Source organism: Gracilinanus agilis, chromosome 4, assembly GCF_016433145.1.
Source record: "Gracilinanus agilis isolate LMUSP501 chromosome 4, AgileGrace, whole genome shotgun sequence".
In the NCBI taxonomy this organism is placed as follows: Eukaryota; Metazoa; Chordata; class Mammalia; order Didelphimorphia; family Didelphidae; genus Gracilinanus; species Gracilinanus agilis.
Window position 1 is genome coordinate 151,414,553 of NC_058133.1, and position 18,677 is coordinate 151,433,229.

The 18,677-nt window shown below is 37.9% G+C and overlaps 2 protein-coding genes across 2 annotated transcripts in view; one reads left to right on the forward strand and one right to left on the reverse strand.

Moving 5' to 3' along the window:
- Window positions 1–7,295, forward strand: part of B3GALNT2 (beta-1,3-N-acetylgalactosaminyltransferase 2) — a 52,446-nt gene extending 45,151 nt beyond the window's left edge. Inside the window, exons 9-12 of the mRNA XM_044675903.1 lie at window positions 1,040–1,165; window positions 1,834–1,993; window positions 2,715–2,771; window positions 5,961–7,295. Coding sequence (XP_044531838.1) covers window positions 1,040–1,165; window positions 1,834–1,993; window positions 2,715–2,771; window positions 5,961–6,095 — 478 coding nt within the window. The 3' untranslated portion in view covers window positions 6,096–7,295. The remainder of the gene's footprint in view (window positions 1–1,039; window positions 1,166–1,833; window positions 1,994–2,714; window positions 2,772–5,960) is intronic.
- Window positions 7,296–7,358: 63 nt separating this feature from the next.
- Window positions 7,359–18,677, reverse strand: part of TBCE (tubulin folding cofactor E) — a 117,977-nt gene continuing 106,658 nt past the window's right edge. The window contains exons 14-18 of the mRNA XM_044675902.1: window positions 17,945–18,098; window positions 13,194–13,262; window positions 12,569–12,628; window positions 7,770–7,861; window positions 7,359–7,600 (exon numbers count right to left, since the gene is read on the reverse strand). Of these exons, the coding sequence (XP_044531837.1) occupies window positions 7,508–7,600; window positions 7,770–7,861; window positions 12,569–12,628; window positions 13,194–13,262; window positions 17,945–18,098 (468 nt within the window). The 3' untranslated portion in view covers window positions 7,359–7,507. The remainder of the gene's footprint in view (window positions 7,601–7,769; window positions 7,862–12,568; window positions 12,629–13,193; window positions 13,263–17,944; window positions 18,099–18,677) is intronic.

Here is an 18,677-nt window from a genome sequence, read left to right on the forward strand (position 1 = left end):
CTTTGCATTAGTCCTTCTGCACGCAATTAACAGCTATCAAGTATTTTGATTTGTTGGAGCCATTAATTATGACATTACTATTTGAAGGTTCAAGATTAGAACAGTAATTAGCTAATATATTTTTAAAGCATAAAAGTACAGTATAGATTTTAAAATATTACTGAATAACATTTAATGAATTTTTAAAATTAATGTTAGTATATAATTCTGGAATCAATATAAAACTTTGAAAGGAATTTTAGGTTTGTATTTTTTTGTTGTTTTTGATTTAAAATAGTATTTTAAAGGCTTCTCAGATATATGGGACCAGAGTTTAATCTTGTGTATTTAAAACTATAGAGATTCTTCTGTGATCGTTTGGTCATTTTTCAGTAGTTGTCTTTACTCTTCGTGACCTCATTTGAGGTTTTCTTGGCAAAGATCCTGGAGCGGTTTGCCATTTCCTTTCCCATCTCATTTTACAGATGAGGAACTGAGGCAAATAGTGTTGAGTGGCTTGAGTAGGTTCACACAACTAATTTTAAGACCAGATTTGAATTCCTGATGACTCTTTTTGACTCCAAGGCCAGCACTCTACCCAGTGTACCTCCTAGCTGCCCAGAGTCAGAGATCCTTTTAGTTAACTGCTACTTATGCCAGCCTTTCAGGCAAACATTTCTTGATTACCTTCATATCAAATAAGCATTTTAGATCCTTTTCAATTTTGTTAGTAAAATTATAATCACTAGCATTTGTATAGCTTTATCAGTCTGGGGCAGAGCTGTTCTATACATCCTACCATCCTTCAGCTAAAGAAACCTTCCTCCGATTTCTTTTTTTAATTCAGACCTCTGCTTCCTAACATTCTTTTGGTGAGATTATGAGATTTTTAAGAAAGACATTCGTTATGAAATAATTCAAAAGTATTTAAGTCTTCATCAGATCTTCTCTGTTCTGTACACAGAGGTACTATTCTTCATAAGCTATATCATCTTATTGCTGCTTTGTTCCTTAGAGATCATCACTGGAGTTTGTGTGTGTGTTTGTGTTTTGGCATCAGGACCGTGGACACAACTAGCTTTGATTTGTTGCTGAAGACAGATGATGATTGCTACATAGATTTAGAAGCTGTGTTTAATAGGATTGCCCATAAAAATCTGGACAGACCAAATTCTTGGTGGGGAAAGTAAGTAAAGTTTTTTAAGTCTACTGATTTTCAAGTTACTGGATATAATTACTTTGAAGTGAAATATGTAGTGTTATTTTCACAAGAAACTGTGGTCATGAAATTTAATTGCCATATTAGACTCCTAGTAGTAATTTAAGGATAAAACAAAACAAGCTTTTATATTTTACTGCCTGTGGGAAGAGGAAAAGCAGTTTTTTACAAATTCTTTTTTGCTAATAGACATGATTAGCACCCCTAGATGTCGATTTTAGGTTGATAAACTGAGGAACTTAGCATACACTTTTGACTTTTTTTCCCATTCATCTAACAAAAAAGCCTGCTTAAAGTTATTTAGAGAACTTTATAACAATATTTTATGTATAAAATTCAGTATTTGGATTCTACAAACCTTGTTTTTAAAATGACTTACATGTGCATAAGATGCAGTGTTAGGTACTGGGGGTCTGGAGAGAAGAAAAAAGAGGAACAAAAAATAGATAGCTCTTTCTCCTCAAAGTCCTAGCTATTTGATTATGATTTTGCTTATATGAAAAAGCATTTTCTCATCCCTTTGTCTTTATTTATAGTCGTTTGGGGGCTGTTAAGGTAATAAATGGAGAGAATTGTGAGTGTTGGTTTGTCTACCAAGCAAGCTGAAGAGATTGACATGATTATCTTGGTCTTAGTTTCAGACTGAATTGGGCAGTTGACCGAACGGGAAAGTGGCAAGAGTTAGAGTACCCGAGCCCTGCTTATCCTGCCTTTGCATGTGGGTCGGGTTACGTTATCTCCAAAGATATTGTTCACTGGTTAGCAAGCAACTCGGAAAGACTAAAGACATATCAGGTAAGGCAGACTTGGTTAGCCAAGATCACGATAAACTTAAGATCAGTTTAAACTGAGTTTTATATGGTATAGTATGCTGTCCTTGACCAAGATATAGGAATACTGGACTGGGGGGTCAAAATACCTAGTTAGTCCTGCCACTTTGTGACTATAAGTCAATCTAAGGATACAGAGTAAAGTTCTATATAAATGTAAATTGGAAGTGTTAGTCTTCCTTAGTGAAATTGACCTCAAAAGTTAAAGCTATTTCTCAACTCTGATTTCCTCATAATAATCTTGAAATGGCTTTAGTGGTATCCATGAATTCACCTTAAGTCTTTCTTGAGCCCATTTCTGTTTTCAGCCTGTATTTACAAATATAGTCCCAATAGAATATTAGAATTGAACTGAAGTTCAATGTTTTGGGAATGGAGGTTATTAATGAGAGTTTACTTGCTTCAGGTTTTGACATCATAATTGATCCCTCAATAGGGTAAACATTATTTTTCTTTATCCTCAAGACCACTGCTGTGGAATTTTAAGATTCATTACACTCTTTATGCTTTGAAAGAATTCTGTAATAATTCTAGTTGATATTTAGGATTTCATACCAAAGTGGTAAAAATTAAACTCCAAAGAACATGTTGCATGGTTTTAACCTTAGTTCATTATTTCCACAAAACAGGAACCTTGTTCTTTTAAAATTGTTTCTGTCTCTTTAATTTTCATGGGCACATTGTAGGGTGAAGATGTGAGCATGGGCATTTGGATGGCAGCGATAGGGCCTAAGAGATATCAGGTGAGCAAATCTGAGGAGGTACAAATTTCCTGGGTGTCACCGGGTGTATTTCACTGAACCTCTCTGACCATCAGTTTCCTCTCCTGTCACTTAAAGGTGGTAACTTTTTTCTGTAAACTGACATAGAGATAGCTTTATACAGATAAAGCCCAAATTCCAGTTCTGCATCTCCTATTTAACATGGATGAAAGAGCTCAAAATCTTTGTCCCTAAAACTGCTTATCAAGGGCACTACCAGCCTTGTAGTTACCCGGGTTTGAGACCTCAGAGTCATTCTGGATTTTTCTTTCTTTTCTGACCATTCATATCTAGTAGGTTTTCGAATTTTGTTGATTCTGTCTCTATATCTAGCATTTGTTCTCTTCTTTCCACTCATATGTCTATTACTTGTGTTCAAAACAATTATAACATTTTGTTTGAACTATTTAAATAGCCTCATAATTAGTCTCTTTGCTTTCCAGATTTTTCCCCCTCTATGGTCCATCCTTTACACACCTGCCAAATTAATCTTCCTAAACCACAAGTGTGACCATGAAAACCTTCCTCTCAATAAGCTCCATGGGTCTCCTCTTGCCTCTAAGAGAAAATAAAAACCCTTCACTCTCATACATTAACCCCTTCACAGTCCAGCCTGTGGTTTAGGAAGACACTGATAAATTGTTTTTGTTTTTTTTTTTAAAAAAAAGGCAAGGATAGATGCCTAAAACATTCTGTCAAGGAAGTTTCCTTATTTATAAAATGGAGGATTGAATTAGATAGATGACTCTAAGGGCCTGTAGTTCCAAAAATATGACTTTCATCCCCTTACAAATTTGTCAGTCAATTAACATTTATTAAGGGGTTATTATGTGTATGCTAAGTTTTGGAACTATTAATACCTACCATTTAGGCTCGGATTGCCATTCAATCAATTCTCAATTCACTTAACTTTCTCTTGCCCATGTCTTTCCATCTTTACACAAGAGTAGCCTGAGAAACTGCTAAATGCTTTGCTAAATCTAGGCAAACTATATCCAAAGTTCCCTCCGTAGGCTGGGTCTGATTCATGATGATCTAATGTAGTGATTCCCAAAGTGGGTGCCACCGCCCCCTGGTGGGTGCTGCAGCAATCCAGGGGGGCAGTGATGGCCACAGGTGCATTTATCTTTCCTATTAATTGATATTAAAATTTAAAAAAAAAATAAATTTCCAGGGGGCTAAGTAATATTTTTTCTGGAAAGGGGGCGGTAGGCCAAAAAAGTTTGGGAACCACTGCTCTAATGCTTTGCATGAGGAAATAGATTGACATAAAACCATTGTAGACCATCTAAATATTAATAAAATGTAGCTTACTTAGCCCTCCCATGGAATGAACACTTGGCAAAGATACAGTGATTAAAAAAGTGGTATTATTTCATAACTCTGAGCATCTGTGATTTTATTGATACAGATATTCCTAAGCCAACCATGCCTTTTAAAATCTTATTTTTTTAATCTTTTCTAAATATTTTCCTCCAACTAGTGACCCATCCTTTGTAACAAAAGATTCATAAAAAGTTCAGCAAAACTAACCTGATTGGTGTAGCAATCATGCCTGACCTTTAGGTCTGTATCATATATATCAAACACAGCCTGCATCCCTTCCCAGACCAAACCAGATTAAAATGTAATTGGTTTATATGTAATGAAATAAATAAAAACATAACAACATAGACGACATTACATTTTAAAATTAAGTCATCATGCAGCTTGTAGATTCTCATGAATGGATTTGTGGCCCTGTTTCTATTTGAGTTTAATACCACTAGTCTACACCCATAGTCCATCCCCCTCCATCCTCCATCCATTTCCCTTTTCCTCTTTCAAGAGTTTAAAGCAGTACTTTTTCTCACTTCTCTGGGCCCAAATTTGGTCATTTTAATTGCACCGCATTCATTTTTGTTTTTTCTTTGTTCTTTCCACTTAAAATTATTTTATTAGCAGTGAGTTGTTTTTCTAGTTCTGTTTACTCTGCATTAGTTGCTATATCTTCCTGTAAACTTCTCAACTCTTACACTGTTTCTTAAAGTACAATTATAGTCTATACTATATCCATGGATGATTAGTTTTAGCCATTCTTCAGTTGATGGTAATTTGCTCCCCCCTCCCCCAAGTCTTTCTTTGCTAACAGAAAAATGCTTCTATGAATACTTTTGCTGTATATGGGACTTTTCTTCCTCTCTTCAAACTCTTTGGGATCTATACCTAGTGAATACTTTAGGTCTGAAGGTATGAAGATTTTAGCTTAATTCCAAATTACTTTCTGGAATGGTTGTGAACCAATTCCTAGTTTGACCAACAGTGTACTAATGTGTCTATCTGCCTGCAGCCACTCCACTGATTATTTTTTATCTTATTTTACACAAAATTTGTTCTCATCCTCTAATTCTCTTTGAGGGAGCCATTAGGTCTTCCTCTAGTTCTTAACACTAAAGAGCTGTCCATTCATTGTGATGTGACCAGCCAGGTTATCATATCAGTAGCTCATCCTCTTTTCTGGTAATATACATTTCTGAAATGAAATTAGAGTTGTTTTTTTAATTATGATGAAAAATTTCAACACATAAGTGTCCTGAGAGAAATATTTTAATACCAAGTTCTAATGGTCACATGATGAAGGAAAGTAAATTACATTTTTTCTTTTGACTAAAACATACAAAAAAAGAAAAATAATTCACTCACTTTTTTTTTCCTATGCTGACACATACCCATAATTTTCTGCTGGTAAAGTCAGAGTGAATGGAGTTATTATAGATTCATACTAAATTTCATGATATTTGTTGACAGGTTAATTCTTTTACACAATTTTTCTTAAATTGCACAAAAAAGACAATTTTTAGTTTTCATTTTACTTTGTGTGATAATTAGTAATTATTCAGTATCCCAGTTTTTAATTTCCAAATTTTAAATTCATCACATCTTAATTATCTCTAGAGTTCTCCTCCCCCCCATACACCCTGACCATTTTTGTCCTTTTCTCTCCCTCTTATATCTACCAAAGGTTCTACCCATTCAACTGTTGTGGATTCCCATCTACTCTGAATGTGAAATCAAAGCTTCTACCATGATAGGACATCTATGTTATCTGTACTATGTATGTTATATCTCTCTTTTGAAACTTCATCTTAGTGATCTGGTATTTTGGGTTTGTTTTTTAATTTCCACAAACAGGATAGTCTCTGGTTGTGTGAGAAGACGTGTGAAACTGGGATGCTCTCTTCCCCTCAGTATTCTCCACAAGAATTGAAAGAACTGTGGAGACTGAAGGAAGCCTGTGGGGATCCTTGTAAGTGTGAGGCAAGATGATAATCACTTAAACCTGGCAGTATGAAGATCTGGAGTGAAGACAACATGAAGGAAGATCTATGAGGAAAACTTGAGGTTACGCTGCGGAAACCAGATTTCTTTCAAGGGGCATTATGTTGGTGCTTTCACTATAACTGATGGAATATTCCTTGATATTTGCATAGAAGTTCCCCTTTTAAAATTAGCATATTCTGAAATGAAACATTAACTTTTTCTATGTCTAAGCAGTTTTGAAAATACCGTATCATAAAAGGGGAAAAGACCTTTTATTTAAAAAAAAAAAAAAAAAAAAAAAGCTTGTTCACTTACAGTTTAATAATATCTGTCCATCACTTAGGGTTGTGTCTTGGCTAAATGCTGAAATGAATTGTAATGGCTAAAGCAGCAAATGAAGAGGGAGTTTCAAGGGGAAACAAGCAGTTTCTCAGTAGGGAGGTTTGCTTGCCTGCTCTGGGCAGAAGTGCTGGCATTCGTTGCTTGTGATTATTGAACAGTAAGTACAGATCTAGCAGGTAGCCATAGAGGGGAGTTTGCCCCATTTTGGACCCTTGTTTTTAAAAGTATGTCTCTCATCTCAGTGGTTCCCCAAGTTTGTGGCCTCTCTAGTTTGACAGGCAGACAATACTGGGTGCTAATTCGGTGGGCTTCTGTTGATAAGGGCTATGAAATGTCCCTATTAAGGAAAATCTTCCATATCAGTCAAAAGCAAAATACTCCTCAGGGTTTTGGTGATAATAGGGAAGTAATTTTCTAAAGAATAAGTCAGTGCCCTAAAAGAATAACCTCACTTTTCTATTTCCTGGGAGTATTTATATCATCATGGCTTACCTCAGGCCTAATATTTACATAAAATTGAGGCAATATCTAGAACTGAATTTAGTCATATTTGAACTTCCATGAAGATGACACTCTGAACTTAGGTCTAGGCTCAACCCCAAATAAAAAGCATGACTTTTTTTTCAGTGCCCTAAAAATAGTACAACAGAAGGGATATAGCAACATTAATTTGATTAGCAAAATAGTGGAAGATGTGCCTCCCCCCATTTTAAGTGGCCTTTTCCTTAGTTGTAGATCATAATCACATAGTATCAGTAAGTATTCATAGTGAGGTTTGTTAGGGGGAAAATGCAGAATGCTTATTGTAGTCAGACAGTAATTTTTTCAGACATTAGTCAAGATAGTTTTAACATTTAGGTTTTCTACATAATGTTAAACTATGAAGAAATAAGTATAAGATGTACAAAAATAAATATACAAACAAAAGCCAGTAAATAGGCACAAAATATTTATTAGAGCTATTATACATACACATGCCAGAAACAATTTTTTCTCCCTCTGAAATGTGGTTTGACAAATCCTTTCCATTGTTGACTTTTTGACATCGGTCATACTGAGTAGTCATAACTGGATTTTTACCATCGTACTAATATGCAGTCTCCATTTTCAACAGAGTAAAACTGCAATGACTGTTGGTCATTCTCTAGTTCAATTTCTTTGCCTTCCATCTAAAATTGGAGAAAAGTTTAAAAAGTTACAAGATAAATCAGCTATTGTATTTTTTTTCATACCACTACAAGTCAGTTGCCTTCAGACTCCTAAATAATATAAGCAGATACAAATTGTCAACTTTAATGGAGGGCTAAACTTGATTATGGGTCTTGCTGAACTACTTACTTTAGGGCTTTCATAGGATAATTTGAGTTCTGATCCTGGAACTTTGAGTAGACGAGACAGAAAGCCCTTCACCTTTTGAACTGTCATGGACTCTGTTGAGTAGAAGAAAAGAAATTAGTTCTTTTTAAACTGACAGCTCATTATAAAACCAGCTGCTCTTATTTATAAAAAAACACAATGAAACTATTCCTAAAGTAAATGTAAGCATGTGTTTTTGTTTAACTGCTGAACACCAAGTTGGCTTGATGTCTGTGTTTTTTAGTTGTATTAGATTACCCAAATAACTGATTAATGTAGAAAAGCTCATTTGTTATATAGACCATTGTGTTACTGCTCCATCATCTAGTATAGTTGGTGGGGCACACAGGATGTATTGAGCCAACATTTTGACCTAAGTGACCTTGACAATGAGTTTTCATCCTGTTCCATTGATTATACTATATTTAAACTGTTCCCCACCTGGTGTAATTCTCAGCATAGAGGAAGGAATGTCTGAAATCATCAACATCCTTTTGGTTTGTTCTTCATGTCCAGCCGACAGAAGTAAAAGAACATTTGCCTGCAAATCAGGAGACCTGGGTTCTAGACCTAGATCTTCTGGGCAAATCCCTTCTTCTCGGGGTCTCAGTTTCCTCATCTGTAAAATGAGGGTGTTGAACTAGATCAGCTCTAAGATCTTGTTCAATTCTGATTCTACTATACACTAATGTGCTATATCAATGACACCAAGGGACTGTGTGGCCCTGAAATTTAACTTGAATGAGTAAATGATTTGGCTTGTTAAACAAACACAAACTTACTTCCAAAGACAGGTTATGGTAAATAATGGATATCTTGATTTTGAAATGTTTAGTTTCTTTGAAGCTTTAGCTGGAGGCACAGCAATAGAGTGTGTGGTTTTCCTGCAATATCACAATGTACTTAAACTCAAATATTTTTCTATCAAAATCATTTTTGTAAAAGCTGTCTGTGTTTTTATGCAACTTGTGATAATAAATGTGATCTTTATTTTAGAATAAAAAATTAGCCTTTTCCTTTCTAATGTGCTACATTCAGCTCCATTTTATATTGCCAGGAATAAGACTCAACCTAAGTTGTACATTATTTATATACATCAGTTGCCATAGCAAAAAAAAAAAAAAAAAATTTCATCCCCAACGAGCTAGGCTCCCAGGGATGAGCTTCCTTCCCTCCTCAGCAGGCCTGCTCTTCAGAAAGTGGACTCAATGTCTTATTGAGGTCAGACAGTTGAAGCTTTTCCAGTGAGTAAAACCTGCCACACTCTTCACTGGCATAACCTTTAAGAATCACCTCCATAGGGGGCAGCTGGGTAGCTCAGTGGATTGAGAACCAGGCCTAGAGACGGGAGGTCCTAGGTTCAAATCCAGCCTCAGACACTTCCCAGCTGTGTGACCCTGGGCAAGTCACTTGACCCCCATTACCTAGCACTTACCACTCTTCTGCCTTGGAGCCAATACACAGTATTGATTCCAAGATGGAAGGTAAGGGTTTAAAAAAAAAATCACCTCCATAAAGGAGGCATCAGAGTAGTAGTTTATGGAGCACACAGCAAGCTCCAATATCTAAGCAATGAGCACTCCCAGCTAAAACGGGTAAAAAATGTCATCAAGGATGTGTGCTAGGAGAAGAGTGGCTGGTTACATGGTAAGCAAGGTATGACGAGCAGCCGGCCAGTTTGTTCCATTAGCAAATGCCCCCATGTCGGGGGAAGCGAGAAGGTTCCTCTAACCCCAGCCTGCTTTGGTGAACTTATGGGGAGATATGGAAAGGACCTGCATAAGATGGACTCTGATCTGCTGCTTTGGAGGAGAATCACAGATCTATTAAGAATATAACATACTTTCATGCAGTGGTTATCACATCTTTTGAAACATTATTAGAGGCAGCATTTGACAAGTATGTTAGGGAGTCCTGTAAGGAATGATGAACATAAATGTGTCCAGCCTATAAGAATAGTGTAAGACTAGTGATGGGCAAACTTTTTAAAGAGGGGGCTGAAGGAAAGGAAATGCTCATCTGTCAGTCTGTTTCTAAGGCAACTCTTTCAAAGTTTCATTGTAATGTATCGCACTCATTGTATTCATCAGATTAGGAATAATGTTGCACAGCTGGATAAAACATTTCAGGGAGCCACATCTGGCCCACCTGCAGTAGTTTGCCCATCACTGGTGTAAGGAATACTGAAGTTCAGAATTTGTTGAGGAAGACAAAGTTTTAAAAGCTTGTGTTGAGAGAAGAACAAAGGGACAGGGCAAGGATAAGAGATGGACAAAAGGCAGAGCTCCTCAACTATTATCTTGGTTCTGTATATTTTTTTCTCTGCAAAGAAAGCCCTTTGAGCTGGAAAGGACAGAAGAAGATGAGGAGTTGGAATTCAAGATAAAAATCAGAATGTAAGAAAGTACCATGCTGGCCGCAGTGAGCTTATCATCAGGCCAAATGAACTACATCCCAGAGAACCAAGAAGTGTCAGATTCAATTGCTTAGCACCTGTCATTAATCTTAGAAAGTTAATGAAGAGGAGCCTCAGAACTAGAAAAGGATAAAAATGCTGTCCTAATTTTAAAAAAGGAACAGTGAGACATGTAAACCCAGAGCCTGACTGTGAGTCCTGGTAAAGCTCCTAGAATATGTTATTAAAGAGGTATTTAGGAAGAGAATCAGTGATCGTTACTAAGCAGTCTAATTTCATCAAGGACAAGCCATGCCAAACTAACCACATTTCCTTTCTCTAGCAGAAGGTGAAGATGCTAGAAATATATAGAGTTTCTCAGATTGCTGCCTTGCTTACACAGAAAATAAAAGGGCTAAACTGTTTACAAAACCTGCCACCCCAGGCTCCATTACCTTATAGTTACCCAAACAAAATCCTGACCATGAAAACATCTTATATGTGCACACCATCTCCTCATTTCTAGAATTACAGTTGCTTATTCACAAAAAAGTGTGCAGCTGTTTTATTTCTGTCCTACACACAGAGAAAGCAACCACTAGTAATACATTACAAAGTAACCATTTAAAAAAGTAGCTAGGGTAGTTATAACATACAAACAACATGTAATGGGCACAGAATGAAAATGGAGTTATCGGATTTTTTTTCTACTTTGGTAATGGAGGGGAGTCAGGAAGGCCTAGGCACAATTTTTGCGTCTGACATTAACAGTGTGGCCATGGGCAAGTCACCTGCCCCCTCAGTATTCCAGGCAACTCTCCCAAACTAAGTTACAGGATATCATCAGAATACTTTCCATACTCGATTCCAAAAGCTAGGAAAGTGATTAAAGATTTAAAAATCAAACAATGAAGTTCCCTTTTTTGCCAGTGAAAAAAGCCCTCATAGGAGCCAGGTCTCAATATTGATAATTCCATGAGGGCAAACATGGTGCTAGCCTTTTTTCAAAATAAAAGGGAAATTCTAAGATTTTAATTGCTAATGGCAATGAATTCAAAGGAGATGCCTGGTTTTTCCATTTATTTAGCACTACTTGCTCTCAATAATGAACCAGTTGACCTCCTTTTTGTTGGGGAAGAGGCAGATTTTTAAGTGGTAGTTTAAAAAATGAAGGGGTCCGGGCAAGCTAGGTGGCTTAGTGGATTGAGAGTCAGGCCTAGAGATGGGGTTTCAAATTTTGCCTCAAACATTGACTGGGGGCAAATCACTTAACCCCATTTTCTAGCCTTACTGCTCTTGCTCCTCTGTCTTAGGCAAGGGTTTTTAATTTTTTTTTAAATGAAGGAAGGAATATTGGTAAATTAACAGATGACAGTTTTACTGATTAGTGTAGGAACCAGTAATGCTATTGTAAGCTTGTTGTATTGAGTAAATGAACAAATTACAAAAATCAATGAGTACTCTCTACTGATGAATGAAAAGAAAAAAGAGATTTGCTAACCTGAATTTCATTTCTGCTTTTTAAATCATTATTCCAAATTTGACCTGATTTATTTAAATATTTACCTAAATCAAATTAAATTTCCAGATTCCACAGTATCTGAATTGATCATAACACTCATCTGATAGTCATATTTCAGGTTTAGGTTTCTTTCCATTTGAATCAAGTCTTAAGTTAAATCATCTAGATCAAATTTGTTCAGAAAGGTATTTGTTTTCTGAATAAACAATCATTCTGGAATGAGCACAAGATTTGAAACCAATGAATTCTTTACCCAGCTACTCCCCTTGCCACAAGGTACAATCTTGGACTAGTTACTTAATCTCTCAGGGCCTCAGTTTTCCCATCTATAAAACAAGGAGGTTGGACTAGATGGCCTATTAAAAAACATATATATTTCAATAAAGCTGGTGTGCAAATGGTGGGGAGAAGTAGATTGCTTATTGTTCTTATACATAACAAAAAGCAGGTATGATTATTACCCCGCAAGTATTTGTGTTTGGCCAATGAGTACTTGTAGAACATCTATGCAGAACACTGTACCCGAGAACTCGAGGTGGGGGGGCGGGAACAGTTCCTGCTCTTTAGGGTACAATCTAGCAGGACTTCAGAGTCTTCTCTGATAACGCATGACAGGATGTATGGAAAGAGATCAATGGTGGCCTTGCCAAATGATACTTTGGGAATGGGAGTAATATTAATGGGCCTTACCTTCTCTGCAGCTGCCCTACATTGCAAAAGGTCCATGAAGATCTGAAAACCTTTGAATCTGTCTTCACATGGACTCCAATTTGTCTTATTTCTGAGCAGATGGAGCTTCAGAAAGTTCCCACCATCCCCAGCCAGGAACAGCACAAAGAGGTCAAAAACTGCTCAGACACTTACCTGGTAGCTGCTTCACCAAGACTTTCTTATCAGGCTGATTAGGACATTTAATCGTTAGAGCTTTAAGGGAAAAAAGAAAGATGATTCCATGAATATTACCTATTACAGTGTTTCCTTTCCTCTGTTAGCTGCTATGGTCACTACCTTTAGCTCCTTGCTTCAGTTCTTGATTGAAAATGGTTCTTAGTGCCATAACATTTGGCCCTAAAGACTGTCACCTTCTCAGAAATAATAGAAGCAGGACTTTTCTAATGTCAGTTTCCAGCTATTCTATCACTTCTCTAATCCTCTCTCCAAATATATTTTGGGAAACATTCAAAAGTAGGAAATTATTCATTTCTAGAGAATCATAATCCACTTCACTCCCCAGGCACTTATTTCAGTTTAAGATGGCATCTAAAACACAATAGTTATAAAATGCTGAATCCTTATAGACATTTTGCTTATGCATGCTAAAATGTTAAAGTTCATAATCACTAAGTATTGCTTTAGATATTAAAGTACTTCAGTTATTATATAAAATTTGTTAAAGGCAAACTAATCTCTATCAGTTGAAAACCTGTTTTCTTTCAGCATGTAAGGACTTAAAGGCAAATACATATTTTTTTAAATTCTGAATTCTTACTTAGCAATTGATTTTTTAGCATAAATGGCTGCTGTGGTTTCAGTTCCCCATCTTCAGGTGCACCATATTCTGTTTATAAAAAGAGAGGGATAGCAGTAAGTCACCTGAATGAACAAGGAACCCAAAGACTTCTATATAAGAAAATAAAGTTGCGCAGAAAAATGTGCCTAAACCAGCCCTTTCCCTTCCCACACCAAGAATTGTCTTGCTATACCTGGGTGATGGCTGCTGTGCTAGTGAAGGCCCTGGGGCTTGGGGTGAGAGTCTAGTTTGTTGTTTTTGACATTTTCAGAGAAGGCTCTTTGGCCACAGGCAAGATACCTTTGACTCAGACATGATTCTTTCGCTTTCCCCTCAAGTGTGTTTCAGTCCCATTAAGAACAGTTCTTTCCCTTTGAGGAGTCAGAAAGAGAAACCTGGCATCCATCAGCCAGGCTGCTATTGGGGTGTAGCTCTCAGACTAGTTGTCCCTGCTTGACTGCAACAACTTGCCTGTATACCTGAAAAGGGAGCCTAAATGCAGAGGGGAGGCCAGGACTCTTTCCACTACCCGGGCCAATGTTGAAGAACTCTGGGCATATCTTCAAAGTTCCTGGGTAGATCCATAGCTCCCGAGTTTCCTTGGAAAATACTCAATTCACCTAAGGCACCCAGCAAAATGGGTCAGCTAATGGAATGATTTATATGCCTTTCCCACCCACAGAGATAATGTTAGAATCTAAAGCATTTCTGCAGTAAATTGTTTTCCTGCATTAAGAAATGTATAAAAACGAAAGCCATGTGAAAGCAAAAATTGTAATATTAATATGTTAAAATGAAGTGAAAGGAACATCAGGAACAAAAAGGCACCAAAAAGCAACACACCTTCCTGAAGAAAGAAAGCCAGGGTTTAAAATTCACAAAGTGTTCAGATTGGGCACCATGTCCCTTTAAGGTGGTCCAAAGCACTCAGGACCGTGAATGAATAAGTTAGTATTAACAGCCAGGCTCACCAGGGTAGACCTAGCATGGTCCCCCAGGGGCTCTTAAAAAAACTCCCTCAAGATAACTTTCTAAGATAAACAAGGACTGGTTTAGGCTCTTTGAGGTTTTTTAGTGTACTCCAGTACACTGGGCAGCCTCTGGGAAGGTGCTTGTCGATCACAAGGGAAGGAAGCCATAAGGGGTGGGTCCAAGCCAGACCTCTCCTACCAAGTGGGTTGCTTCCTATTTTGACTAATTATTCTTGGTAACTAGGGGCTAAAGTCACTTTTTTCCACCTTCTGAAGGACTACAAGTATGACCAGAACCTCCTAGAATTTAGTCCCAGTAGCCAGTTCTCTATAAAAGACGAAGTGATATGGCCTTTCTAGAAATATCAAGTCTTCCTGAGTGGTTAACATCTGCATCTGAAGATATAAAGACAGACTTAGCTTTAGCAAATGCTAGTCTTTCCCCACAAATTTAAATAGTTTTTGATCATATCACTCTGGAATTCCAAAATCTGATTCAATTTAATTTCCCTGAAAAAAGATTAAGACCCTTCTAGACACAGGAGACCCAAGTTGATTTATATTTCCAGGAATTTCATCTAGTTTGCCCTAATTTTTTTTAACTTGTACACTATTTTCTAGACTTTTTTCCAGAGAAAAGCCCCATACAATACCTATTTTGAAAGTCCTTTGGGGAAGCTCCAAAACAAAATCTGTCCCCATCTTTACCCTCAGTAAAAACTTGCTATCAAGCACTCAAGCTGAAAACACTGGGCTTATTAACAAATGTACCAGGCACTGAGCTAAATGCTGGTGATTTAAAAAACAAAAAACATTTCGCTCCCTTTGAGAAGTTTACAGTTCACTGTAGCAGTGTGGACTGAATTTTACAAAGGAGAGCAGGCAAGTGGAGTTGAAGCTGACCTCAGGAGGTTTCGATTGGGAGGGGCCAGTGAAGGAGGGAGTTTGGTGAAAATCCTGAAGATTCTAAACTGCCAATGGCCAACTGCCAAGGACTCCTGAGAGGACATTCAAGCTCTCTGGTGGGCTTGGGGTGGATGGTTGTGGGTGGCTGGGAGGTTCTGGACAGGAATTTAGCTCTTCTGAACCCAAAATTCAGGGGCAATCTGGAGATTTCAACAGCTAAACCTTTCTACTGACTTCAGTGCCAATGAAGAAGAAACCAAGAGAGTTGTGCTCCATAATTGGAGTTAGTCCCTGGACTATGGAGGGAGCGGGCATTTGGGGGACCCTTCCTTGATCCATCTTGTACCCCTTCCTTGTAGTTATTCCCCTGTTTGTTAGATAGTGTCAAGGATAGGATAATGTGAGGAGAGGGAGAGGGAGCTCCAGAGTCTGAGCTACAGAAGAAGCCAGAACTGCTCTCTTATTGTGGGGTTCATAGTCGATAGAGAAGCGATCCCATTTCCCTCCTTCCTCAAAAATCCTCAAATATCCCTTACCCTGTTATCCTGAATTCCCTCATCCTTATAATAAATCTTTATTAGTTTATTAGTGGTAGCTTGAGGCTGTTACTTGGAGGGGAAGAAGACCGATCTTGTGGCTAAGGAGAAGATGAATACCCAACACCATCTTGAAGAGCGAAGCAACTAGAACTGAGGGGGGGTGGGGGGGCTTGTCTCCATAGTGCTGGCTCTGAGGGTGGGATTTAACCCATTAGGGTCACAACTGATCCCTAACACCTTCCTTCAACATCCCCATTATAGCTTTGCCAGTTGGGAACCTTTTTGAGTTTATTTCCTCATAGGTCTTCCCTGGGGTATGGGTGAGTGAATAGCTGATCTGGCCCAATGAAAGCTAACAAGGGGGGGAATCCAGATACCCACCCGTTTACCACCAATACTCACCCACATACATCATGACAAGCAATTTTCAAAGGGTAACTGGTAAATTTCCCCTTGGGCCTATAAATATGCCTAGTTCTTTCCCATACTTTAAAAAAAAAATACTCTCATTACATCCTGTATATCTGCCTTTTTTTTAAATAGTCAAACTCCTTAATAAAGCTCAAATTATTTCTATTCCTTTTCACTATCACCTCATCTTTGTGAAGTCTAGCTTCCTACTCCTCTCATTTGAAAAGCCTATCCCTAGAATTAGCCAAGACCTTTTTTTTAAACCTTTATCTTCTATCTTAGAATCAATTCTAATGCAAAAGAGCAGTAAGGGCCAGGCTACTGGAGTGGAGTGACTTGCCCAGGGTCACATAGCTAGGAAGTATCTGAGGCCTGATTGGAATGTCAGTCTTCCCAACTCCAGGCCTGGCTTGATTGACTGTGCTACCTAGCTGCCCCTTCAGTGATCTCTTAAAGGATGAATCCAATGGCCTTTTCTCAGTCTTCTTCCTTCTTGGTCTCTCTGCAGAATTTATCCCTGTTGACCACTCTCCTCCTGGATGCTCTCCTCTATGGGTTTCCAAGATACTACATTCTCATTTCTTCTAACCCTGGACAGCTCCTCTTCTTTTCTTCCTTTTCAGTCATCACTCATATCACATCCTTAAGTGCAAATGTACCCTAAGGCTCTACCCTGGGCCTTGTTTTTTCAATACTCTCTCAGTGACCTCCTCGGACTCCTATGAGTTTAATGATCATTTCTCTGCAAATGACTCCCAGACCTCTATCTGTAGAACAAGTTTCTGCTGAGCTCCATTCTGCCATCACAAAGTGCTAATTGGACATTTCTAACTGGATATTCAGTGGGCATCTCAAACTCCACAGATTCATTATCAATCCCCTAAAATCCATCCCTCTTCCAAACTCCCCATTTTCTGTCAACGTCACCATCTTTCCAGCCATGCAGGTTTGTAATCCTAGTGTTAGCTTCAAGTCATTTTCATTCACTTCACATAGCCACAGTCTCTTAATCTTGTTGTCTCTGTCTCTGTAACACCTCTCATATTTCTCCCCTTCTCTCACACAGTCACCACCAACTAGTTGGAGACCTCATTGCCTCTCTACTTAAGTTTGGTCTCATAACTGATCTCTTTCAAATTTCTCCCTATTGCATTTCTCCACACAGCTGTCAAAGTGATTTTTTTTAAAGCCCGGGTCTACATACCTCCCCAACTCAAAAAACTCTTTAGTGATTAGTAATGATTTATTATTATAGTCACTCAAAAATATGGCATTTTTAAGGTTTGCAAACCTGCAAAGTGCTTTATAAATGTCTCATTTTATCCTCACAATAAACATGGAAAGCAGGTGTTATTACCTCCATTTTTACAGCTAAAGAAAATAAAACAAGGTAAATCACTTGCTTAGGATTACACAGCTATTGGAAGTGGCTGAGATCATATTTGAACTCAGGTCTTCCAACCTCCAGGTCCAGCGCTGTAGCTGGGGAATCACCCAGAAGGCTCAAGGCCTACTCTCCTGGCTTTATACCCTACTCATCTTCTTGCACTTGACAGTCTAGCTTAATTCCTCTTCTTGCTTTTCATTACACAAGGCAGTCCATTTTATTTCTCTGAACCTTTGTCCAAGGTCTCCCAGGGCTAAGAATAGATTCCCCTTTGACCTCCACCTCTTAGAATCTCTAGTTTCTTTTAAAACTCCATTCAAGCTCCACCCTCTCCATGAAACTTTTCACTCATCTCCCCAGTGATTAGTAGCTCTCTGTATTTTCCTGGACAGAATGAATGAAAGCTCTTTGAGGGCAGGTACTGTCTCATTTTTCCCTTTGTGGCTATATTGCCACAGTACTTGGCAGAAAGTAGGCATTTAAATGCTTGTTAATTGATGCTTATGTTGTACTTACTAAGACAAAATAACTGGTATCTGGGATGGGCTATAATGAATTCATTATTTGGTTTGTTTTTATCTGGATCCTGATGTCCACCAGCTTTTTTCCATTCACTTCCAAATGTCTTGCGGTAGTCAAGCTCAGCTCCTCGCCTTTCCTCAGGAAGAATCTGTATTGAAAAGGAATGAAAAAGGAGTCAGTCAAAAGTAGCATTAATTCCTAGGGCATTTTCAGGATTTAGAAATGCTAACTCCGAATTCTAATCTTCTTTGCCTAAATCACCCCCTGATGCCTTTATACATAAACAGCTAAAAAGGAATGTGACATTAACAAAATTACCATTCAACATTAGTTCACATCCTATAATGACAGTTTTTAACCATTATATCATAAGATCAGAGAAGTAGAAGTGATCTTGGAGGCTATCTGGTCCCTAAATTTATCCATCTATCTGTTTGCTTGCCACATTAAAATTCCCAGGTATTTCCCTCCCTTCTCACACACCCCCATGCACTAAAGGAGACACTTTTTTGACAAAAAAATATATCCACATATAAAACCATGTCTTGCTTGTTTCTGTTCATCAGTTCTTTCTCTGGAGTTGAACACAAACAAGTCATTTCTCAAACACCTCTTATTCTGTATATGATCTTTTGACTGTTCACTTAATTCTGCACAATTTCATATAGGTCTTTCTGTGTTCCCCCTCCCCCCTTAAACATTTACTGTATGTCTTAGAATCAATACT